The sequence below is a fragment of the Calonectris borealis genome, chromosome 1, assembly GCF_964195595.1.
Source record: "Calonectris borealis chromosome 1, bCalBor7.hap1.2, whole genome shotgun sequence".
In the NCBI taxonomy this organism is placed as follows: domain Eukaryota; kingdom Metazoa; phylum Chordata; class Aves; order Procellariiformes; family Procellariidae; genus Calonectris; species Calonectris borealis.
Genome location: NC_134312.1, coordinates 201644500 through 201671524, shown reverse-complemented (window position 1 = coordinate 201671524; position 27025 = coordinate 201644500). Strand labels below are relative to the sequence as shown.

Sequence of the window (27025 nt, the reverse complement as noted above, 5' to 3'; positions counted from 1 at the left end):
GTCATTTTGGAGTACTTTGGAAATTTGTTCAACTAAATCTGTGCAGATGGTTGTGAACGGGACAGGAAATAGGTCTCAGGAAACCCATGGTTATGATACTTCTTTGTTATTTAGAGTCTAAATTAGGATCTCTAAATTTTACTAGCAAAACCTGCACTCTTAAGAAAGCCACCATTAAATGCACATTATCACTTAATATTTTAATTATAAAAAATGTGCTGTAATCAAGTTTTATGCAGCAGATGATGCAAAAACAGTTTCACTCACCGCTGAGGGAGAAGTCTGTCATTGGCTAGGTAGCCTAGTTTATGTATCTCCTTACTGTAATCTCCATACTTGGACTGGACAGCATAAGAAGCCAGAAGAACTGCAGTTTCTGGTGGGCAATATATTTCATCATTTAAGATCGCTTCTTTGACTTGCAAGAAGAAAAGTCTCTGAGTTATTTCCTGAATTAATTCTTCAGATACATCCTCTGGAAAAAACTTGGCCCTGAACTTAAACTGCAAAGGATTTTCTTTCCTTACATCTTGCTGTGTTACCTGAAAGAAAGGAATAAAGAAAAAAAAAAAATAGAGAGAGGACTAAATGGTGTATTAAATATAATTAACTCAGTAGTAATGAACTCTTTAGCTCCTCTACACTGAAATCCAGTGCTTCCTGAAAGCCCATTGTGGAACTTACTAAAGGTTCACATGGCACTGAATCAAGTACACAATTTGGATAAATCAGACAATTTTGAAATACTACTCAAAGGCTGTTTAAGAGTTTTTTTGTAGGCTTGTGTGAATTTGTATTTATCACAAAAAAGATCTGGAAAAAAAGACGTTGTAATACATATTAAAAAAAAAATCAAAACTATATCCAAGGATGAATTGCAAGAAGTAACAATTTAGGGTTTAACATGGTTTCTTTAGCAAGAACTACAGCACATTTCTTCAATGTAAGTGTACAGTTGGATTCTTTTATAAGTCTTTGAACTATTGAACTAAATACATGTTCCTATGCAAAAAACCATAAGTCCATTAATGACATTATTTTTCTAGAATGGATAAGCCTTATAATCATGATTTCTGTGAAGAGATCAGATGTGGTCATCTTAAGTTTTAAGTAAGCGTCTACTTCAAATTTCAACAAAACCTCATTTTTATGTAGAATTTTCTTTTTCATTTGGGCTCAGCTTTCAGCACTGATTATGACTAAAGCAAACACATTCAAAATTAAACTTATTTTAACATCAAATAATACAGTGATTGTTAAAAGGTATATTCATAATAAAATAAATCTCATACATCCTAATTCCTCAAGCACTTTATTACACATTTATGTGCACTAGTAGTCCCTCTAGAACTTCTTCACTACGCATGAAATGATGCGCCTGTTTGCTTGACTTGTAGGTAGTATCAAAAACTAAATATAATGCAATCATTTAACCACGTACATAAGGCAGCATAAGTACTATATTCAACATTTCAGATGTTAATTTTAAAAGTTTTGCTCGCTTTTCATTCTTGTCTATCTACTTCTGATTTACATATACAGTATTTCACTTTAATCTCACCAGTGAACCATTAGTTGTACATAATTGTTGTACATTGCCATAATAAAACCTTGCCATAAAAAAAAAAACTTGCACATCTATTCTGTGATTTATCAGCTCTTATCTGTATTTAGCACAAATATTTAAATAATAACTTACAAGTTAGAGCCAGTTTGATGCATTTAAGAATCAAATGTTACAAGCTTTTAAAAAAAAAAAAGGATAGATAACTGCCCTAGTCAAAGAAGTTAGCACACCCTTGCTGCTCCTGAACTGCACCAGCAACTTAACTTGCTAAAGACTTTCATAGAGCCATGTCTTCTGTATTTTTCACAAATGATGCACCAAATCCTGTAGTCTCCAACCACTGGAGGCAAGCCACTAGGGCTAACAAAATAGTTGTAGCACTACAACTTTTATTGCGTATGAAACAAGACACATATGAAATTCTAGGAGACAGCTTTGGTGGTTAGCAGGTTTAACTCGCTGGATTTACCACAGAGGAGAAGGAAAGATTATATAAATGCAGACAGTGGGATTTGCTCCTAAAAACCTCCTAATTTACCTCTTAATATTGAGGATAAAAAAGTATTGTTGATTAAGTTGAACTCAAAAAAAATCTCTTTATTCTAAACAGTGCCATTAATAACCTGTCAGCCATTATTAAAATAAAAAGTGACCATTCAAACTCATAAATAGAATTTAAAGTAAAATGACCTGGTTCCCAATAGCTGGGAGATACAAGGTGTTTAGTGCTGTTGGGGAAAAACAAAACAAAAATTATCCTACAATCTACCTATTAGATACCTAAATAGAACATTTATTCTATTATATTTTGCTACATGAAAACAGGACAATCATATGAATTTAAGTTTTCCTAATGCATGCATCATCATGGTACTGGAAATGCAGGAAACATCATCTCCTTTTCAAATGTTGATGCAGCTGTACATATTCTTTTATAACTAACCAAACTTAACACTGCATTTTATCATTTAAAGCAAATGAAAAGCAACTTTTCAACAAAATTGAAGCCAGCTATATCTCACCTACAACATTAAAATAGCAAGCCTTATAAAAGTATATTTCAAACTGTACACTTGCCTAAATATTAAGGAATTGTTACCTTTTTATTTAGCTTCAGCCAAGTTGAGTAGCCTTTGCTGTCCACATACTGTAGCCCAAAAAACCAGACTTCACGAAGACCAACAGTTTTTACCACCTAAAGATAAATGATCCATAATCATGAGTAATCACTACAACAGGATTTTTTTAATGGTAATTAAGCTACAGAAACCATCTCAAACTGAACTGTAATCAAGTTTTAAAAGAAGAAAAAAAATTAAAATAGTAGCAAAACATCAGGTTCAGGGAAGTATTCACTTCAGAGTTCTAAACAAACTCAAACACCGTGTTGCAAAACTACTAACTGGAGCTGCAGCTTACTGTGCAGATCAAACTCCGCACCTGAGGAATACAAAGTAGCAAACAGGACCCTGATATTTGAAAGCACGTCTGGGAAGTGATCTGCAGACCTACAGACGAGTAAGTCCACTTCAACAGAAGACAACTGGTGAAACTATAATACAGAATAATACTTGTGGACAAGTACGAGGTAATGAGGTTAAATCACCTCCTTCAAATATTTTTGAGATCTTCTAAGAGTTAATGATAAAAGGGATAAGGATGATCTGGCTGATAAACTATACATGGATTTCCTGTAAGATTTCTGATCAGGTCTATCACCAAAGGCTTCAAGGACAACTTTGTTTCTTTAGTATAGAGGGAAGGTCTTGTTATGGATATACTAGTTAGAAAGAAAGAAAAAAATTAACAAACTGTTTTCACAGCAGACTTGTAGTATAACCACTAGGGAAGTCCCCCAGGACTTCATATGTGATCTGCAAAAAAAGATGAAACTGATGTGACAAAATCTGCTATAGAAAACCTTCCATAAAGATCTGTGAATGAACAGTAAAAAGGAAGATGAACCTCAATAAAAGATTATATTTAAGTAAAACAAAATACTGTACGTAAAAGACAACAATTTTAATTATGTGAACAAAGTTCTCATTGTAAAGGAAAACAGCAACAAAGCTGTTATATTACTATACACGTCTATGGTATTCTCAAATCTCTAATACTACATTATGGACTGGTCACATCAACTTAAAAAAGGATGCTGCAGTACTGGAAATGTTTCAGAAACATTGAATAGAATGATCAATGACATGGAACGTTTTCTGCATAGCTAAGACGAGAACTAAGGCTACTGACAGAGAAATGAGGAAAGGAAAAATATGATATAGGTCTATAAAACTTGCACGGCATGTAGAAGGAAAATAGAGGATGATTATTCCTTATTTCTCATAATGTAAGAATTAAGAGAATCAACAGAAATCATTAGATAGCAGGTTCAAAGCAAACAAAAAGAAGCACTTTTACTACACAGAGTATAACGAAACTGTGGAACTATCTTACAAGTCTTTTGCATAGTAAAAGTACACGTGGATTCAATATGCCATTAATGAGAAAGGTCCAGGTTTACAGTTATTAAATAACTGTAAACTTTGACTCCAAAAGATCCAGTATGGCAGTACTTACGTATGTTCTCAGGTTGGACCATGCTGGCAAGCTGGTTTACTGAAGGCTGTTTTATGGAAGCATTCAGATGCATGTGAAGTAAATAGAATTTTACACATAGATCCTCCTCCATTTTAAAGTAGTACTATCGGGTTGCAAAATTAAGATTTTGAAAATTAGAAAGTGTCACAAGATAGCTCTGCAAACTTACTTCTGATGCCTTGCATATTTGTATTATTACTTAACAAATCATTCAAGTGCACCTTTTTTCCTCCTCTACCCTTTCACCATCAAGCTCCAAAGCACAAAATGGACAACGTTCACATATCCAACCTGATTCCTTTAGTGAGCTGTTACTTTCTCTAGAATTCCTACATCATTTACTTTAAAACGTAAGAAATGTTAAGAACAAGTTTGTGTTACTAGTATGGTCCTGAGCAACATTAAATTTGGTGTCCCAACATAGAAATTTCAGACCTGCTGCTTCTTTTGGCACAGATCTATATGATGCTGATCAAACTACTTATAGCTTTATCAGATGGCTCCAAGAATGCTCTTTGCTTTGCAGCTCTCCAAGTTGAGCCTTTGTACCTGATCAGCTCTGTGAGCTGCAAAAGTCAGTAAGAACTGCAGATGCTCAACAGCTCTGCCCAGAAGGCATAAGACGAGAAGTGCTTATACTCACGTCAAAACATTTTGCTCTCACCTGCTAACTACAGCCCTTCAACTGCGATGCACACTGCACATTATTTAAATACAGACAACTTGTCTACTGCAATGCAGAGTTACACATGCTTGCAAATCAACACTAAAAACAGCTTACACATTAGCCTGTTTTACTTCAGACTCCACAAATAAGGAAATAGCATCCTATATCACTGCCTGTCAGCTCAAAGGAAAGAGAAAAAAAATTTCTGAAACTTTGTACCCAGATAATATAAGTGCTTACGCACTGCAGTAGTGTGATATGAAAAATAAGTATAGAATGAGAAACTTAGGAGTTTGATTCTGGCTCAAAAGGTTCATTAAGTGGCTTCAGGCAAGTCTTCATCACATCTGTAAAACAGGTTTATCCACCATCACATCCTACAACTTGACTATTAATAGGCAAGAAAAACTTTTTGGAGAAGAAAAGCAACCAGAGCAAGAGACATGTTTTGGCAAATCAAAACATATACATAAAGACAACCTAGCAAGAATTTCATTGAGTCAGCTTCCAAAAGATCCTAAGTGAGGCTTCTGAGATATCTAGAAAGGACAGTGGAGTATAACTTGAAATAAAGGAGACAACCCTCCCATTCTTTCTGAATGGCAACTACAATAAAGCAGAGGTACTGATGCTCAGTGCTAACACCTTATTGAACACAACAAAACAAAACAACCCCATCATTACCACCAGCATGTGGAAGCACACCCACCACAGAGTTCTTCCTCCCCTAGGAAAGTTATAGATACTGAATTGGTTGACTAAAGAAGGACAGATCCCCTCTTGCCCATTCTGACAACTGACAAGACAGACAGAAGGTCTAACGATAAATATGTTAAGATACCTTCTGAAATATGAGTAATTAACAAGAAAAGAATGGGTTTGTGCAATAAATAAGAACTATACTGAGTTTGACAATGGAAGAGAAAAGAGAAAGCCACAGACATCAAATGCTGAATTCTTGTCTGCTAGCAGATGAAAATGATGAAAACACAGACAGGAAATGGGAAATAAATCAACAACTCCAGAAAACATCAATTAAAAGCTTAAGAGAACCATTGACTGAAAAAAGGACAAGTTGTTCACCAAAAATGTAGAGGAGCATGAGACAACAGCCAAACTCATGGAGACGTTATTTTCTGCAAGCAACAACCAACAAGTCTACTGTCACATCCACCATTTCTGCATAAACCTTGAAGACCAATCCTCTCAATAACAGTACTATTCAATTATCTTTCTATAGAGAAACAGCATAACTTTTGTCTAAAAATTTCATGCAGTTTTTTCAATACAGTTCAGCTCTCAGTGTTATTCTGTGGAACCCGGATATAAATTTAAGATCAGGCTGAAAATGCTTCTCTCCTCACACACAACTATGCTGGTTGATTTTACTTGACCTAACAATTTTTCAATTTAAACTTCCAGAAGTTGATTGTAAGAGCTGGTGAGATGTCAAAAGCCACACAGTGAATTGAGGAACAAAGCTGAAGGGAGCATGAAAAAGAATTCAGAGCTGTATCTTTGTTCCCTGTTTGTGAATGCCCCAATTTGGATGAACCTGATTACCTGGACACAAGACATTACATAGCAGAATGTCACCCCACCCAATACTGCATGGCAGAAGATAGCAAAGGTTGGCAAAAGACAAATAACAGCTTGAGGCTTCTGTGCGACAGAATACCATACTTTTTATTTGATGGTGGTGTTGGTTAGACAAAAAGCAGGACAGCCCCTTTCTTCAAGAAGTCTTTGTAAGAGTCACATTCCTATGTGAGTCACATTCCTATGTAAGAGTCTATTCCTATGTAGAGGCTGCAAATACACTGCTACTGATGTTAGAGAAAGCGGTGGGGGGTAGAAGTGTTAAGAGTCAGACAGTCATTTCAAACAAAAATTGCAAATGAAATTTCTTTCCACTAAAAGAAAAAGCTCAGTGTTACAAAGCAATAAGCATCCTCCTCCTTTCAACTTATATACTAAGACGTTCAAACAACTCTTAAAGGCCAATTAAAAGTTTAAGAGTTCTTAAAGAACTCTTTCAATGTGTTACTTTCTTAATACCCATCATTACATTCTTTAAGCATCTATAGTAGAGTGGACAGAAACGACAGTTCTACTAGCCGTAATTGTTGATATAGTTAAACTGTTTTTGAAAAGTAATTTCAAGTGTTTCTGCATTTTTAACTAAATGCATACATCTTGGATCTAGATAATATAACGTACTTACTGGTTTCTCAAGGAAAAACGAAACAACACATTGACAAGCTTCTATTCTTAACATTTTCTAGAATAGTCCACAACCCAGATCAAAAAATTGTTCCAAGATTCTGATGGCTAACATCACATGAAATGAATGCGAGAACAACACTTTTTAAGAAATCATTCATTTAGCCCATTTGACTGGTGTACGACAGACACTGTATCAAGTGAGAATGTGTAGTTCTGACGGGTCTGCAATCCATAAGCCCATTAAAGCCACGATTTTAACTTTTCTACTTAGTCTTTTTTTTTTAAAAAAAAAACTTAAATTTCAGTCTGGATCACGGGACATTACTTTTCTAACATTCGGGAAGTGAAAAAGTATCTACAGCTTCCACTCTCCGAAAAAAATAAAAGATGTTAGCTTTCCTTAACGAACTTTTATTGTTACATTCATTATTAAATAGTGAAGGCTACATAAATTTCTCACACACGTAATTCTAACAATTATATTGCGGATGCAACTATAATGTGATTAGACATAAAAAATACCATTAATTTCAAAGCAGTTCTACACGCATGATTCAACTGAAGCCTCATTGTTAACCTATTTACACAGAGCTGTCTTTGAATTTAATACATTCCATGAGAAGTAATGAGAAAGTTCAGACTAACTGAGAGCATAGCTTAGATAATGTAAGGAAAAACATAATCCATACATGAGAACACTTCCACTTTCTCAAACTATGCCTTAATACACACATTAGTTTTACGTGTTTGTACACATACATACACAGAGACACATATAAGTTACCTGATCAAAGAGCTGCTTGCCTGTTGTATTGGGCTGGATGGCAAATTCCAACTCAGCATCCATTGTGGTTACTCTGACATTGATCTACAGAAAATAAAGAAATATTTAAATCATACTATAACAATGTAATGCTTCCATATACTGTGATTAGCCTGTAAGAAACATATACGGTAAGTAAATTCAACAATTTTAATGGCCTTGTATACACACAGAACACAGCAGAAATAAAAACGGAAAATGTGAGTCTGCAAAAGATCTCATCTTTTATTTAGTATAAAAGCATATTCAGGATAATATTTAACACTAGGTTTGAAGGTCAAACCAGGGAACAAAGTTCAAAATCAATTTAATGGGATAGCTGATGTGACTACTGAACACTCAAAGAACACTGGGACATTCAGCTACTGGGCACTATCTGTCAGTGGGCTTCCCAAATGTGTGCAAAAGAAAAAGTTCCTAGTCATATATATTATAATTTTAAGGTATTTATAGTTGGCAATATAAAAAGACAAGCAACCTCCTGCCCTGCCATTTCCAAAATTAAGAGGTTCAGCAGTCTTGAAGTATATAGGACTAGAGCTTGTAGACCTCAGGACAGACTAATAGCAGGTTTTTCATCAATGGAAGGAGAAACTATAGAAGTTAGCTCCCCTTAATACTGATCCCATTCAATTCCCTTACTACAAGACTGAAAAAACGCCACTATTCAATGAACAACTTCTTTCTCCTGAAATAGAGGACCATTTTTCAGATGACTCTTCACAGTCACTGTTTTTATTTGTTCTAAAACAAGCAAATATTCCAGGAAATATCTGGATGCCTACCTTACTTGGAAGTACAACAGTCCGTTCCAATTTCTCTTCAACTGGTACACACAGAAGTGAGAATTTTCATGAAACAGAACAAAGTACTAAATGCACAGTACTGTCTTCTCACCATTAAAATGGTCCTCCATTCCTACTGGCAGGGTATCACACTCTATTTATCTTTAGTGAATAGGAATATAAAATGTTAAAGGTCAAATCTACTTTGCTACAAATGCAAAAACACGAAACTTATTTAAGGCACACAGATATAGTCTAATTTCTCTCTCTCTCTGCTGTAAAATATGGAAGAGGAATAAATTAGGACTTGTATTACAGGTTCTTACACTACTTGATCTATGCCTGTGTAAACCATTTTTATTAACTGTTTCCCTAATTTTGCCACCAGGTGGAATACTTTGAGAAGTGAGAGTCTGGAAAAGTCTCCGCAAGACAGAACACAGAGAGGAGATCTAAGGTGTGAAAAAGAAAACTGGATAGAAGTAAGTCCCCATGCAACAGATTAAGCTTGTTCACTCCTTCCTTTAGTGTCAAGGTAAACAATTTTGGGCATGAGCTGGATATACAAGACAAGAGTAGTGGGAGTCTGAGGACCTCTAGGTTATAGACCTGCAAACAAGGAAGATAGGAGGGGTTAGAAAACTTTTTTTGTGTGCAAACACTGATAAAGAACAGGAGTTGAAGGCTTTGGAGTAAAAGATAGTAAACTTTTATTGCAAAAAAAATTAGAGGGTGTGTGTCAGGAGAAGGAAAAAGAGGTTTTTTCTGTATTCTCTCACTCTGCCCATTTTGAGAGAAAAAAATTACTTATTCTCTAACAGAACAACCCATTTTAAATGGTAGGTCTAACTCACTGCCAGTTGCACTGGTTTAAGTGGGGGAGTTGCCCCTTAATTACAATAAGTTAATTTTTTTAAGCAGTTTTTCAATTTTAAAAATGAAGCCTGCTTTAAGGCAGCTACAAGTAAGCAAGTTACAAGGCATAAGGCTAAAATGTAACTTTATTGTCATGGTTTATATGTCGTGGTTTAACCCCAGCCAGCAAATAAACCTCACGCAGCCGCTCGCTCACCCCCACTCCGGTGGAATGGGGGAGATAAGCGGGAGGGCACAAGTAGGAAAACTCCCAGGTTGAGATAGAAACAGTTTAATAATTGAGATAAAACAAAGTAGAACAGTAATAATAACAATGAGAACAACAACAATAACAGAACATACAAAGCAGATGATGCACAACGCAACTGCTCACCGACCGCGTGTCATGAACGGGGGGCAAGCCCCCAGACACACCTGGTTTTTATACTGAGCATGATGTCACATTGGCCAGCTGGGTCCACCACCCCGGCTGTGCTCCCTCTCCCCGGTGCGAGCATCACCCAGCAACAGCCAAAGCATCAATGGACCATCAACGCTCCTTTCACACCAAACCCAAAACACAGCACCCCCCCCAAGCTACTGGGAAGAAAGTTAACTCTGTCCCAGCCGGAACCAGGACAATGCCAAAGCACTCTGTTATGTAACAGCAGTATTGCCAAACAAGAAGCATCACAGAAGATATACAAAGCACAGCAAGTTCAGCTAATTGCAGCAGACTTTTTAGAGTTGCAGCAGAAATTTCGTACATAAATACCCTTGTAACAAATGTCATCTTCTACAAATGCAAGAATTACTACCTGAAAGTCTAAGAACTAAGCACAAAAACTAAAATACTCAAACAGTAAAATAATAGATGTAATACAGAGGCAAACTCAACACAGCCTGTTCACTTCTGGATGTTACAGCCTCAAACAAAAGCAGAGTGCTATAAGAGTACACAGCTGCTACATCCGCGATAGATACAAATACACATTAGGAGTACCTAGTCACTTATATGCATTACAGTAACTGCTTAAGTTTTCAGCAATTTTCTTTTTCTTTGAACTTATTGACAGATTACCACACTGCTAATTAATATTTACACTTTCAGTTCTACTAAGAAAGTTGCAAATTAAATGATAGCAATGTTAAAATGGTACCTTTTGTGATGTGAGTTATTTAAGAAGATACTTACAAAGGTAACACTACACTTGATCATCTTCCTTCTGAAGACATTTGGACTGACTTAGATTTTTGGTATACAAATACTGAGCTTTTACAACGTTGTAACATTGTTTCATAACTTCAGTTATTTCTGGGCATGGAAAATAAAAAGGTTACTTTTGGCAAAACGTGAGACTGAACCCAGAAGGTTTACTTAACCCAAACCTCGATCACACAGCACGCTCTCAACAAAATCAAACCTCTGGTGTCATTTGCATTGTCTGTAAAATAAACCTAACCAACTACATCAAGAAGAGTCATGAGGAAAGTTTCCACATTATAAATTAGGCAGGGAATTGAGAAAACGCAGGCAGAGAACCAAGGCCCAGTAAATTCAGCAATGGACTGTCACTCACGTAATCTGCTGTTGGGTATCCAGCTACCTTGAAGCAACACTCCTAATGTGACATTGATGACGGGGAAATTATCTGAACCACAAATTATGAAGACAGACACAAATCTGAACATAATTACTCTGAACCAACTTTACCACATGCATACGGAAACAGAAAGGAGCTCTTGCAATGGTGACAAGAGAAATGGTGAAGGTTTCCTGTAGCAAGTGTTGGAAGGCTATCACTACTCATACCACAAGATCCGTTTAATGCCTGCTTTTCAAATCTTGCTCTCACCAGGATTACACATCTTCCTTCAAAATTCAGGAACTACGACAAAGCACTAGACAAGACTTAGCCAATTATTTCAACTCCTCAGTTGTGAGAGAAGTCCCATTCTGCTGTGCACAGGCTCAGGATAAGAGCTGCAACAAGTCTCTTTTGGTATATTCATATGTAATTTTGACTGAAGTCTGAGCAGATGCCTTCTAACATCCTTTTTTTTTTTTTTAAGGTTAAAAAGTGGCTATATGCAAACATTATTTTTGGTGCCACAATTCAACAACTTGTGTCACTTCTTACTCACCTAGAGATCTCTATGCAAATATTAAAAACTAAAATATCATGCTGATCATGTCTGGGAAATACTTAAAAATGCTATTGTAGGCTTAGTAACTGGGTAACTTAGACTTCGTGAATCCTCTGGCAAGGTCCACGTGGTGAGAGATCCCCCTCTCTTCCAGATCAGGCAACGTCATACCTGAATGGCAGCTCCGCAATGACAGACAGAATTGACACCTGGCAATACAGCACTCCTAGACCAGCCCTTTTACATCCAGCACCAGAAATCACTGACTTAGGCCACTGTGACATACACAGTAAACAACAACAAAAAACAACAAACAACGAACAACCAAAAAACCCCAATGTTTCCAACACCCAACCCATGGAGCCATACACAGTTTTAACGCAGAGGATATACAGCTTCTCGGCTCCCACTTTAGATATATGACTATACTGATGTTCATCCAGTAAAGCTAGGTCAAGAAGTGAACTCTTGTGCTGGGAAGAAGGTGGCATTTAAAAAAAAAACTTCACAATCCACAGGCAAAATGTGAACACCTTCAAGGTTTGCCTTTTTCTGGCAGAATTTAATCCTGAATATATTGCCTTTATGCAAATATACGTTAAATTACATAAGCGAAGTATCTAGACAAGCACAGGCTGTATTTAAAAGGCCATAATGGAAAAGATAAAAGGGCATTTTTAATTTTTTAAAAAATTCTAAGAGGAAGAAAATGCTTAGCACAACATTTTCTTCAGCTGACTACCTTTAAGATCGCATTTTATAAACAAAGCTGCTCTAAGAGGGAATAAAGAACACAGTGAAGTTCAGCATAGCATAGAAAAAAGTCTGCTGGACATTTAGGAAAACGTTACTGTAAACCTCTATTTTAGAGCACCAAATCTCTGTTCAGAATACCAATACCTACCTCCCAGCTTTTAAAGTGACTATTTGGCTTGGCTAATTTGCCTATACTGAACAATATAAAGAAGTGCCAGGCACAGAAACTTTTCACCATAAAAGGATCATCAAACATTTGGAAAAAATTGCCACAAAAAGTATAGTTTTTCCTTATTTCTGACAAAACTCCTTTGTCCCAATATCTGGGTACATATACATATTTTTTAATCTATTTGTAATAAACTTTTCCCAAATAATAATGCTTTAAACCCTTCCATTGTGACAGTTATCTTCTTCACCTTATAGAATCATAGAATGGTTTGGGTTGGAAGGGACCTTTAAAGGTCATCTAGTCCAAACCCCCTGCCATGGGCAGGGACATCTTCAACTAGATCAGGTTGCTCAGAGCCCCGTCCAACATGACCTTGAATGTTTCCAGGGATGGGGCATCTACCACCTCTCTGGGCAACCTGAGCCAGTGTTTCACCACCCTCATCCTAAAAAATTTCTTCCTTATATCTAGTCTGAATCTACCCTCTTTTAGTTTAAAACCATTCCCCCTTGTCCTATTGCAACAGGCCCTGCTAACAAGTTTGTCCCCATCTTTCTTATAAGCCCCCTTTAAGTACTGAAGGGCTGCAATAAGGTCTCCCCGAAGCCGCCTCTTCTCCAGGCTGAACCACCCCAACTCTCTCAGCCTTTCTTCATAGGAGAGGCGTTCCACCCCCCTGATCATTTTTGTGGCCCTCCTCTGGACCCGCTCCAACAGGTCCATGTCTTTCCTGTGCTGAGGGCTCCAGAGCTGGACGCAGGACTCCAGGTGGGGTCTCACCAGAGCTGAGTAGAGGGGCAGAATCACCTCCCTCGACCTGCTGGCCACGCTTCTTTTGATGCAGCCAGGATACGGTTGGCCTTCTGGGCTGCAAGCGCACAATGTCGGCTCATGTCCAGCTTTTCGTCCACCAGTACCCCCAAGTCCTTCTCGGCAGGGCTGTTCTCAACCCCTTCATCCCCCAGCCTGTTTGATCCTGGGGGTTGCCCTGACCCAGGTGCAGGACCTTGCACTTGGCCTTGCTGAACCTCATGAGGCTCACACAGGCCCACTTCTCGAGCTTGTCCAGGTCCTTGGCACCAGAACTAGCAGTCTGAGTTTATCTGTATTTTACCAGACTTCATAGAATGGTTTGGGTTGAAGGGGACCCTAAAGATCACCTAGTTCCAACCCCTGCCATGGTAGGAACACCTTCCACTAGACCAGGTTGCTCAAAGCTCCGTCCAAACTGGCCTTGAACACTTCCAGGGATGGGGCATCCACAACTTCTCTGGGCAACCAGAACTTCTCTGTTTTCCAGTGCCTCACCACCCTCATAGTAAAGAAACTGCCTTGCTTCAGAATCATTTAACACAGTCACAGGAAAGGGAAGAACACATACATACATACATGTTGATTATTCTTTGTGAAGGGAGCAACTAATGTTTTGATAACAAATGTTGCTAATGGGTTATGAGGACATTTGCCACAGCTCACAAAATAGTATTTATAAAAAACGATATAAAGCAATTTATCTGTGAAAGAATTTATCCAAACCAATACAGAGTATAGTCAATGAACATACCTGGAACAATAAACATCCACGTGCGCATATTAAAAGCATGCATTTCATATGGGAATTATATTTTTGTTGTATTCTTTCACAGCTTTAAGGACTTGAAAAAAACATTTCTACACTTCCTCGTAGTATCTAAATTCAACCCTCCACAATTTAATGGGATATTACACAGTCACCACATTAACCTTTGGACCTGTCCTCAAACGTGGATACACTCCATAGAATATGCACAAAAACTAAATGTTAGCTTAAATGTTAGTTTAATACTTCCTATTACTGTACCTCAGCCATCATTCAGAGATATTAGTTGTGGCACTTCAGCTTTCATCAGGAAACTCAAAACTGAGCAGGTACCAATATTTAGTAAGAAAGCCATTTAAAATTACATGAAAAAGGTTTCCAGTGGTTTTGCTTTGTTTTAATAAATGCAGTATGAATTAGTCACATGTAAAAGCCACAGAAACCAGTCCAATTCTTATTTATAAGAAAATTGCATATAGCAAAAAGTTTCTTCCTAGAGTTTCTTCACACTAGTTCAGCCAATTATTGTATCAAGTTTGCATGTTAAATTATTTGTGTTAAGGAGTAGCAGTATATTGGCCCCACTGCTTTACACACTGTGCAAATATACACAGCACACTCTCCACATCAACCTCAAAGCAGACCTAGGAAGAGATGCAAGAGAAAAATTAATGAAGAAGATAAGGTAAAAAGGTAAGGATTAAACAACATTAGGAACAGAAGGCTACAGAATAACGGCAAATAGATTTTGCTAACAGACAAATCAAAAGAAAGCAGTCCTCCAAACTGACATCAGTTGTCTATTTATGCTGCAGAAATAAATCATATATTCAAACCATAATTCAAATACTGTACTACACGTCTCAGATTTTCCTGTAAAACACCACCACTCTAGTCAAAAATTAATTTATACACTATTTCAATTCAACCACTTTACAGAAATTAATTTGATCTTGTAAATATTAATTCAAATTTTAAACATCCGTATATTTCCAGAATCTGATATCTACTCCTTCTGAATACACAATATCATAAAATGTTGAAGAAGTCTAAAAAAAGAATTATTTTTTAATCTTAAACTTCGACATCTACCCGTTACTACCCAGGGTAATGGTTTCTGTTTCACACCTTCCAGTCTTGTCCAAAAATGCTGCAAACTACCAGCAAAAACAGCTGATAATTTTAACTCCTCTTACACCCTATAAATGCACCTAATATTTCAGTCAATTAAACCTAATCTTCTTAGCCTATGAAATGATTAACGGTTATGTAACTAATGATGCCTAATTTTAGTTTCTATGTTTCTATTTTTGATGAAGATCTGGGAGAATAGCATGCAGCTGAGAAACATTTTGTATGTGTTCTTTTGGGAAGAAAGCACTGAAAATAAGGTTCAACAAATATTATATTCTTCAGTAAGCAGAGAACTAAGCACACTGAAAACAGCCCTATTAACTGCTCCAATTTTGATTACAGCAGCAAAGACCTAATTAAACAAAAGTTGTCACCAAATTTTTTTATATGGATCACAACAGAAGCTAAATGAAACTTAATTTTGCACTACTAGGCAGAACTGAGAATATTAAGTCTCAGAACTATTTTGTTTTAAAAGTAGAGGAGATGCTGAGTGAACTGCTTGAAAGAATGCAAAGCTACTACTTTGTAACAAACACAACCAAAGTGAACAAACAGACTTTTCTAATGAAGCAATCAAACAAGAAAATGTTTCAATAATGTATTTTTTCAGACACATTACATTAATATCTCAGGACAATATATTAAAGTGACTTTTACCCTTTCAAAACAGCCTTTTCACTCAAGCTATTAGTAGCCTCTAAGAGAGAAAATCCCAACACATAAGAACAATGACCTTTTACTACCATGTATAAGAAGATCATTCACAGTGGCAATGAACCTTATTTCAGACTGGGACTTCTAGGAAAAATGAAAGATCTTTCTTTTAAAATTCAACTACGCCAAGACTCTTTACTGGTCTTCATTTCATTAATTTTGTCTGGAATACTACATAACTTTTCAACATGAAAGCAAAAGAGTGAAACCAAAATCTATTCCGTTGTTTTTTATGTGATTTAGTGTTTACCGATTTCATTTAAACCAATCTATAGCTTAATTATTTGTTATGCATAAGAAAAAAATAATTCATTCTAAAAATGTGGAGAGAATTTACTTATAGTTGTATTGCACAGGTTCAAATATTTACAAGATGACCAGATTTTCTGAAAACTATCAATTGGATCATTACAGCAGAATCTGGGGGAAAAAAAAAAATACCTGAGTAGGTGACAGTAATATAGAGAAGAGAGCTACAAAAGAACACTGTCAAAATTCTCACCAGTTACATTAACTGGGTTTTCTTAGTTCTTATCCATGATTATTTCATTAGTTTTCAGATTAAAAGACCTCCAATAATAAAACTACAGAACACTGACAGTCTTATTGCAACAGCTGTCAAATACGAAGAATGAGGAGTTGAAGCACAAATAGCTTCCGGACTAGAAGTACATTAGATTATTGTGGATTGTCTTTAAAGACAACTGGTAAGAGCTACAGTGAAGGTCCAGAGCAAGAGACCTTCTACAGACCACTACTATCAAACCCTAGCAGAACAGCAAGATTCTTCAAAGAACAATGTCAGATTCATTAAACATAACCAATGACTAGGCTCTTACAGTTTCCAAAGAAGAAAAAAAAAAAAAGAAAAAAAAGGGGGAAGCTCCAAAGTGATCCACCATTTAAGAAGGAAACAGAGCAAAATCTGAGGTTTGATTTTTATAGGGAAAATTACTTTAGCTTTGGCATGTGTGCTACTTCTTCATTCACTGATTCTGATTATAATTAAGCAACCTGTAGTTTACAGGAAGAAATCCATATGACAGTCTGAGAAATGCAATCAATTTAATTTAATTTCTTAATGGCTCCTTTCACTTGGCTTCCTTCTAAGATCTCACACCTGCCTACATCGTCAAGTGACATACAAGAATATCCCAACATATGAGAACTCTTTATATAAAGCCCCTCATAAAAGGAAAAAAAAAGTTATCTCATCTTTGGCATGAGTCCAGCTTTTTTCCTATGATCTGGTAGCTAATTTCCATTCCTAGGGTGGATTGTGAGCTCTTCCAACACCTCTGCAATCTCAGTTCTAAGGATATTGCTTTTCTTGTGAACAACCCTAAAACTGTATTTCCTACGATTTTCTCAGGTCCTTAAAATAGAGGGAACCCTGCCTGCCAAAATTGCATGGTTCCAATCCCAGAATTTAAAAAGTAACCTCACTCAGGCTGTCTTTTTTTCCTAGTCATTACTTCTGTGACTTCATTGCTCTGTAGCTGCATGAAGTTGGGGGCCTCAGGAACCACATGGGCTCACAGTGACTGTCTGCCTTATTCTTAAAATACAGTTTTCCAGCTGAGAAGCTCTATCAAACACACTACTCAGTTATTATAGCCAGGACTCAAAAAGGTCAGAAAACAGTATGGTGCCAATTCATCTTCCTGCCCTTAATAGTGCAGCTTTCTGTAAGAAGGGGGCAGGATACGAATAACTACTTCCAACTACAGAAAGTGCTAAGATATTGCCCCCAATCCACAGGGGGAAAAGAAATAATTACAGAAACAATATGGTATGGACAGTTGGTCAGTATACAGCAAAGCTCAGAACAGAACTTCTAGCCCTTGGACAGTCCCATGCTTGCATTATTCATTAAGCCGTACCAGTTCCAAATACTGGTGTGCAATATAGACTATTTACACTGGTAATTTCTGATTAATAGTAAAAACCTTTTATACATCTATGTATAGGTATGTATACGTGTACACACATGCACACAAGACATGTATTCTTAGTAATAGATCTGTGCTGCTCCTAATCTACTACTTCAATAAAACAACAGTAAACAAAGAAAGCCTGAAGGCTACTACATAAACCAATTAAGTTGAATAGAAATAATCTCCCCTGACAATTCGGTTCCCTTTCCAAATGCTTTGCTCACTGGATACAAGGGAAAGAGACAACCAAAAGTCATTTAACACATGGCAGATGAAATCCTAAGCAACCAATATACATCAACAGCATAAGAATCAAGCTCCTGAATAATTATCTCCTTAAAGAATTCTAGAACTATTATCAAAACAAAAGTTGGAGATTTTTTTTTCCCCTCTGGATAGAAAGTGGATAAACCCTTATCTCAGCTGAAGTGAGATGAATGGGAGACCACAAACATCACTTATTTCCTCCCTTCAACACTTACCTTCTAGGTTATACCTCTACCATGGTAAAACTAGCACCTAACTTAGTGCTGTTGCTGTCACAGATACTTCACACGTTCTGTCCTCCCCTGCCAAATCCTGCAGCAAATCCTTCCACTGATTCTCACAGACATCGAGTCAGGCTCAAATTATGCCTCCATTAACCACTGTATGTCATCTCATCTCAAAGTCAACAATTCCTGAAAAGTCATTCCTCCTGCTAGCCAAATGGGCTCTAAGTTCATTGTGGTTTATAAGTACTGCCCCGTCTCCAAGCGTGCTCCATGCAACTTGCAGTACCGAGCTTTCCTGATCTTTTTTCACATGTTGGTATTAAACTATCTCAACTCCAATTGTACATTATCAGATCTTATGAAATCTAGAAAGGGCAGAGTCAAAACAACTGTTATAAGATCACCACTATAAAACATAAAAACCCTGTTAGATTTTAGATGAGTAAGCGTATCTAAAGTAAGACGAGAACAGCTACTTACTGGTTTCGGCATTTTTCTTGTTTTCTATAGTCTCTTGTCCACTTAAGTCTTCTACAAACTCTTTGTCCTCTTCTGTCAAAAACAAAATTAAAAGGGTTATTTTTAAATTAATCATAACAGAGTTCATGTACATCACAGCAAATAGTACAAATTCCAAAGCAGGTAAACAAGTACTCTACATATATAAAATACACTAGATAATATAAATAAAAAGCAACTAAGTTAGCCAGTACCAGAATCTACAGGTCTCTAAGCAGTAACCTCCTTTCTAGTTTTTGTAGAATAATAATCTATTAATGTTAGAATAAAGAGACAACAGTTCCCCAAGTGCTACAAATTCTTTTTAAAACTTTTGATACCAGACATCTTCTAGTATTAAAAACCTTTAACATTATTTGCGAGGAAGTAAAATTTGGACAAGGATCTCCAAAGCTGCGATTTAATCTGTCAATGCTAGTCAAACTTGAAACATCATGAAAACAAAGAAAAAACCCAACATAACTTTAAAGCACAAAAATTGTATTTCATGTCTATAAAAGCATCCATTTTTCTCTGTGAAGGAATGATATGGTCATTTTTCCCAAATTAAGAGAAATGCAAGTACCCCATCACAGTAAAAAAAGGAAGAAAATCTGCTCTGCTTAAAATAGAGTATTTTTTTAAAGCAGAAAGGCCATAAGTTATGTCTACATGGTAATGAAGGTATTCACTACTGTGTTCTGTTCCAAAAAGTTTTTATGCCTTGAAAAAAATACGCTTGCAATGTTATTGGCAAATAGCATCCTGCCTCCTTTTCATTTCATTCTAACTCTGAAAGAATAAGCAGCTAGTTGCACACTTCTAAAGTAATGACTTCCATGAATCAGTCCTGCTGCCAATCTGCAAAGAGTACCAAAGGTGGCATTGCCTTCAAAAATAATATTAACTGGAATTACAGTTATACTAAGAAAAATGAAAGCAACATACTACTCTGAATAATCCAAGATTCCAGTATTATAACTCCATGACTGCATCAGACGAACAAAATTTTCAGAAGTGCTTAAAACAAAATATATATATAAGGAGGAAAACAGAATGTTCCGAGTAATTCATTTATCAAAAGCAAACTTTTTTATAAATGATTGCTCATTCATAAAGAAAAATGCAATTATAAAGTATTGTTATATATATTTACAAAAGAAGTTATTTCTCCTTGCTTCTTGGCAATAACAAGATATAGCAAATATTAGAAACATTTGCACAGCAACCTAAGGTGCACTAGCATTTCGGTTTTTATTTCTTTTTCTAATCTGTAGAGATGTGTTTGAAAAGAGGGAATGGAAAAAAGAGATAGAGGATGAAAACAGAATTTAAGAAGCATTAGTGTTGTTGGCTGGTAAAGAAAAATGAATGTTAAGACTAAAGATTACAGAAAGGGAGATCTATTGGTATAATACAGACATGGAGCAAATTTTGTTTAATGAAAAATCAGCCTAAAAAAAATTAAAACAGTATCTTTAAGTTATATTCATTATGACATAATTAACGTAGCACAACTATAGAGGTATAATACTACGTTTGCCTAGAATAAAGACCATTACGTTCCAGTAGATTACTTTTTTAATTATGGAAGATATTCTGAAATATTGGACAGTATCAGTAAGACTACTTTACTATTCTAAGATATAATTCAATATATTCTTGGAAAATATGAATACATCTTTCCACAATTCTTCCCCCTTTCTTTCTTTTAAACCAAAAAAGCTTTCAGAGGAAAAAAAAAAAAGAAAACAAAGAAAAAGGTTTGTTTGGGTCCTTACAACACTGGCTTTTGATAAAATTCAATAGCACATTTCCAGTTCACAGAAGAGATTGCCCCCTCTTCTCCCATCCTTTCCCTAGTGTATGCCTCAGAAAAATTCAAAAGAGTAGTAAAAAGCAAAACAGGCTTGGCTCTAATATCTGCTAACAGTAAGCAGGATTCCAAGCTGTAGTAATCCCTGTGTTCACCTTTTAGACAGTAGAGGCTCATTGCTTGCAAAACTGAAGGCAGATTGAAGCCCTAGAGTTAAATTCAGTTAATTAATGATGCAAAAGCTAAATTAGATTCTCATCCACCATTTTATAAGCGTGCCAACTCAACAGTACTAAAAGGAATAGAAAGTAGCACAACTATTTTTATCTGCCTATAGTTACATTAGCATTGAAAAGAAGAGGTATGGTAAGACGACTGATAAGCAAGTCCAGTCTCCAGGAGACAAATGAGAGCATATGGCACAAGGCCGAGATCTCTGTTATCAACTGATTACTTTCTGAGGTCTCACACGTTTTATCATTGCAAATTCTTCCATGAATACGTCCCAACTTTTTGCTCTGGGTTTTACCCAAACATTTTGTTAAACCACTATCAACCAACCCTAAATTACTTACTTGAAAACATATTTTAAAACCTTAAGGTAATTTTTAAAATTAGAAACATGACTACAAAGTTTTATAAGATAATTCTATGTCATCAAATCACAATTGGTAGACATGTAATTTAAATGAGTTTACAGAATTAACGTTTATTGTTTGCATGCAATAAAACAAAGCTATCAGCTAAAAGTGAGAATCCTCTTGTGCAAAAATAAAAATGAAGTCTCACTGTCAGCCCCACAGATCTCGTGGGCCTGATAAATTATCACAGTACACAAGCAACAACAACAAAAAAAATCTATGCAAAACAAATAACAGCCCAGGTATTTTTTGTTGAAGTGTTTGCTGTAATATCTTTTACTAGAGTAAAAAAAAAAATCTATCTTTTTTTTTTAAAAAAAGAAAGAAATTTAGAGCCAACTATGCTGAAATTGTTTCTATTTCAAATCATAAAGACCTTGTGCCATATTATAAGAAAAAAAAAATCAAACTCAACTGATAGGGTCTACCATAAATGCTATGCAATTTCAGAACAGTATATTCACACAAAAGCATTGTAACGAAGTATTATAGGTATATAAAAATCAAGAAGTTCACAGATCTTAAAACTGTGCAAAAATTGAAATCAAAGAAGCACTGAATAGAAAAATAACACTCTATCTTTCCCAATTATTGGCACCAGCTAACATTAAAAACAAAACAAATATAAGGAAAATATTTGGCCAGAAGAAACAAAAAATCACTGCCAGGCAAAATATTGTGCATCTCCATTATTTTAACTGGAGTAGGAGTTCACTTCTGCTACTTATGTGTTTGCAGTAGATTTATGTTTAGTGAATGCAACCATATCAGTTTTACTAAATTTTTATCTTTGAAACAATTAATTAGTTATACTTACTTTTATCTCAACACTCACATGAAATGGCATTGCAAATAGAGGGGAAAAAAACCCAGGCAGCTGGGATTGGGAATGATATCCCTGTCACTTCCTGCATTCTAAAACCAACTTGTGACCTGCTAGACATAAAGGCTCATCACTTTGGCATTTCAAGTCCCAAAGGTGCCTCTTCCAAGTCAGGATTAGCAGGGTTGTGACTTTGCGGAGTTCCTACTGCTACAACACTCCAGCCCTCGAGACCTTCACAGCATATGCAGTAATCCGGACTCTGGACCAAACCACCAAAATATCAGCAGGCTCGATATCACAAACAAGAAATCATCTAGAACTTCAAGAATTCTCTTGAAATGAGGAACTGTGATTTCAATTCATTTCACTACAAGGCAGTCAGGATTTTTAAATCAGTATCATCCATGTTTCCAGTTATGCCACAGAAGCCAACAAATAAAGTAATTGTTGAAAGATGACAAAGAAAGCTTTCTTCGGAAAATGATGGTGCATAAAATGCTCGATGCCAAAATTCTGTCAAATAATTTATGCAGCAGCTGTTTTCAAAAGAAACATTCATACACACAGCCATGGGTCTGAGGTCAGGTGAGGATGGGATAGGAGGCAGAAGGCTCAAAGCAGGACGCCTGGCTGGCAGACAACCAACCGTCAAAAGCGGGATCCCTGTCTGACAGCTTAGGACCTTCTCTCAGAAGCAGTCTCTTCAGCAGTGCGCCTCCTAAACTCCTGCAAGAGGTTCATCATCTATTTTCCTACACACGTATGGCAGGGACCACAGAGCTTTAGCCACAGCAATACAACTAACTCATTTATTTACAGGAACTTATTTAAAATTAATATATTTTTTCGTTTCAAAGTCTTATACCATTCCATTTTTTGTGGTACCTAAAAGTTTTAGATCTTTGGGGAGGCAGCAGTAGGCAACTTACAGGCCACTCTACCTGACTAACTGGTCTCAGCTTTCTACAAAAACGCCTCTCTACTCCAAAGCAGCCTGTGAATGCCTGCAGGGCAATCATCTTTTACACTAACAGCTCCCTAATGACACACTTGTTGCAGTCCAATAAAGAAGTTCATTGGCCACACACTTTACTTCTGCATGCACTTTTTTCAGACAGACAGAGAGGTTGTCTACACAATTGACTGTGATGTAAGCAAAACAAGGGGGGAGCCAAAACAAGCCATCTATCTCACAAAAAAAGGAAAAAAAGACAAATAAAGAGTTGAATTCTATAACTAATACATAATAATTGAGATTTAACCAGTGCTAGACATCACATGCAGAGTACTATATACCAACTTTTTTTTTTAGTACTGTATCTTTACCTTCTTAAAACCACCATTTCCCCCAATCCTCCCTTCCCTGAAATACTTAAGATAGGCTTGCTGTCTCTCTGAAAAATAATTGCAATATAACCAGTACAATTGTTATGCATCAAAATATATTTAACTATAAATACATTTAAAGAGTGAAGAGTTTCTTCCAAAGTGGAGTTCCTGAGAACTTCAGAAGTACAAATGAAAACTTGGCAGTTGCCAACACAGTCGTTAAACAAAAAGCAACACAGACCAGCCAAAGAATATTCCTGCAATACTTGCAGTTTTACCAGTTAATAAACTGGTATGCTATAGATGTGCTATACAATTTACATACAGTTTATATTTATTAACTTTAGTAACCTTACTTCAAATTTTAGCTTCAAAGTACCCACAAGTGCACTATTTGAAATAACTTTAAGATTTTGAAGAGTCTTGCAATGACAGGATGGCCAATCTTCCCATGTACCTCTGATATACAAGCAAAAAAGGAAATTAAGGAGTGTGACTGATGCAGGTACTCTGTTGTTTCAAGGTGAAATAAACTTTTATCTAAAAATACAGTTAGCAAAGAATTATGACATAACCAAAATTCTGGGTATATCCCATTTCAAAACCAGGTATTATATTTTCCGAATAATGTTGTTAAGTCTCTTAGAACTGGTTCCACAAAATAAAGGAAACTTATGAACATGAACTGGCCACTTGCATCAGTCTCCATATACGCTAGCAAGAGTTCTTAAATCAAAATGTTCTAGTGTAAAGATTATTAACTCTCTTTTTGGGCCAATGTAGTATTTGTTTTTCCTTGTACTACATGACTTGAAGGTTTCATTTCACAGAGTGATTAATAAACGTCTAAAGTGGAACGGAAAAACAGTTTTTAAATTCAAAGCACAGCTAAGAATTAGCCTACTGGTAAAGTTAGCCCACAGACGCAGCCCTTCAATGTTGAAAGGGAAGAGTTTACCTAGACCCCTTCAGCTGTGAAGTAAACTCTATGAGCATGCAAGATACACTGAGTGCTGCTTTAATGGATCAGTATCTTTCAACAATCAGGACTTTCCTCAGAAGTTTGTATAAAGCTTTGTTTACATTTACAGACTTGAAAATCCTCCCTTTCCTCTACTCCCACAGACTCCTAATGCAACACAAAGTGATAGGACAGCTTTGATGTATTTAACACATCCAACAGAAAGAAGTAATACTTTAAACAACTTCCGTCTTCACCTCTGCCAACAGAAGTACCCCTTCTCAAAAAGCTGAGCAAGACTGTCGAAGAAGAAAGGCCGTATATCTATCCTGGCAGTGGCTAAAGTAACCTTCTTTACCAGGAACTGCCTTGTAATATCATAACCTCTACAATTCTTATCCCCCTCATTTTGCACCTTGTAGATGGATCCATATTCTCACTCTCTTTATGGCTTTACCTAATTTTCTGTGAACCAACTTTTTTTTCTGGCAGCGCTGTTATCATCAAGCCCTGCAATGCTCTCTACTGCAGTGGCAGAAATGGTCAGACCAGAACTCTTTTTGTCATCTCTACAAACACTTTTACACCGTTTCTTTCAGTCAGCACGCAAGGAAAACTCTCTGGACAGCTCCTGACATGTCACACCACGTCATTTTCTGTGTGTTTCTAAAGCTGTTTGTTATACTTTTGCTCTCTAGTTTCCCAACCTGATGGAAGAGCTGTGTCACTTCAGCACAAAGCTTGGAAATATGCCACTGCCTTGCAATTGCCATTTGCTGGGAGGTTGCTTATCTGGGAACATTGCACTGACTTGCAGTTTATTTTTCTCACAGCCCCTCTTATGTTAAATCAATAGAGGCAAACTTGTCTCTTATCTTTAACAATCACAAAACTACCTCATCACAGTAGCCATAATGTTACTGTATACCAACTCCACGTCTTTCCTTGCAACACACATTGCCCAGCAGCATTGTGCCAATGCACTATATAAGCTGACAGCAACAATGGTATTTCTGCCATCTTCTGAACATGTGAAGTGCTGTGCAGGCAGATGCAACCTCAAAACACTTCTGTGACATAAACACGATGACAAGCATCTCTGATGAAAACAAAACACAGTAAGATGCAGGGACACGTTGGAGGCCTGATACAAACCAGTCACAAAGGCAAAATTAATTAAAACTCAGAATTGCAACGCCCATAACTCAGTTAAAAAAACTGAATCTTTTTAAAAGCCCGTACCAGAAAGAGGAACATGAAATACTTGTCTAGGGTGTTACACAGACTGGAAAAGACAGCTTAATAGCACCTTACAACTGATGTGATTAGTTGTGTTGGCATGGAGTCCAAAGAGTTATTTTTTTCACGTTCAAATTAAGAAAACTGACAAAAGAGAAATTAATTCCACAAAGTAGAAACTAAAACCCCTTATCTGCGCTAGACGTTAAGCAGCAAGGTTAATTACAAATGCCCACGACTTGTGCAAAACATTAATCCATTCAAAAAAAACAATGCACAAAGGCTCATTCAGGGCCTCTGTGCCCATTACGTCGGTCAGTATTTAAGGACTCTAAAAATGTGCATTTGTTGAAAACAATAGACAGCAACAGATGCTTCACAGAACTTGTTTATGAAGTAATTCCTTATTATTCTTCCACACCGCCACAGTCAGCTGGCCGACCCGACTGCCACATGTCTACGGCAACCTCAAGAGCCACGACGCTCGGGGACATGAATAATGCAGAGGGGGCTGCGCGGCACGGGCACGCCGAGGGCGCGCTCCCGGGGCTTCTCCAACAAAGCGCCCGCCGCCCCCTCAGCGGCGGCGGGGTCGGCAAGCCAGGCCCCCCTCCCCAGCAGCGGCGGGCGCTGCGCCCCGGACACGAGCGGCGCGTTGCAACGCCGCGTCGCCGCCGCAACAAGTCGCCCCGCTGCGCGCCGGTGCCCTCCCCCCCCCCCCCGAGGGCGGCGGGCGGGTTCCCGCCTCAGGCTGCCGCCAGCGCGGCGGGGGAGCGGGCCCCCAGGGCCGCGGCCTGCCGCCCCCGCGCTGCCCTCCGCGGCGCCGCGGCAAAGGAGACCTCGCTCCCGCGCCCGCTGACAGCCGCCCGCGCTCCCCTCGCCTCAGCGCCCCGCGGGGCCAGCGCGGCCGGGGCAGCGGCGCGGCCGCTCCCTGCGCCCCCACCTCACCTGGGGCTCCGCTCCCCCGCGAGCGCGGTGGGCGCTCTGCGGCGTCGGGCGGAGGGGGGGGACGAGACCCCGGGGCAGGGTGCTGGGCGCGGCGCTCTCCGCTCCTCGTGGGGCAGGGCGGTGTCCCCCCCCCGCCGCGCAGCTCCCCCGTGGCAGCGGGGCAAGAGGCGCTGCGGGGCCGCCCCGTGCTGCTCGCGGCGCCGCCGGGGACGAGGCGCCAAGCGCGGCCGCCGCTGACAGCTCCGCAATATGGCGGCGGCCGCCGCCGTTCAGATTTTCCCCCCTATCAGATGTTGCTCCTGCGCCCGC

The 27025-nt window shown here is 37.8% G+C and overlaps 1 protein-coding gene across 3 annotated transcripts in view; it reads right to left on the bottom strand.

Moving 5' to 3' along the window:
* RDX (radixin) overlaps positions 1-27003 on the bottom strand; it is a 42213-nt gene extending 15210 nt beyond the window's left edge. Inside the window, exons 1-5 of one of the 3 annotated variants that reach the window (XM_075140008.1) lie at positions 26717-27003; positions 18939-19010; positions 7843-7926; positions 2667-2762; positions 268-542 (exon numbers count right to left, since the gene is read on the bottom strand). In XM_075140008.1, the coding sequence (XP_074996109.1) occupies positions 268-542; positions 2667-2762; positions 7843-7926; positions 18939-18950 (467 nt within the window). In that variant the 5' untranslated portion in view covers positions 18951-19010; positions 26717-27003. Of the gene's footprint in view, positions 1-267; positions 543-2257; positions 2296-2666; positions 2763-7842; positions 7927-18938; positions 19011-26716 lie in introns of those variants that run through there. The other 2 variants (XM_075140010.1, XM_075140011.1) reach the window with 2 other exon arrangements.
* Positions 27004-27025: the final 22 nt, after the last annotated feature.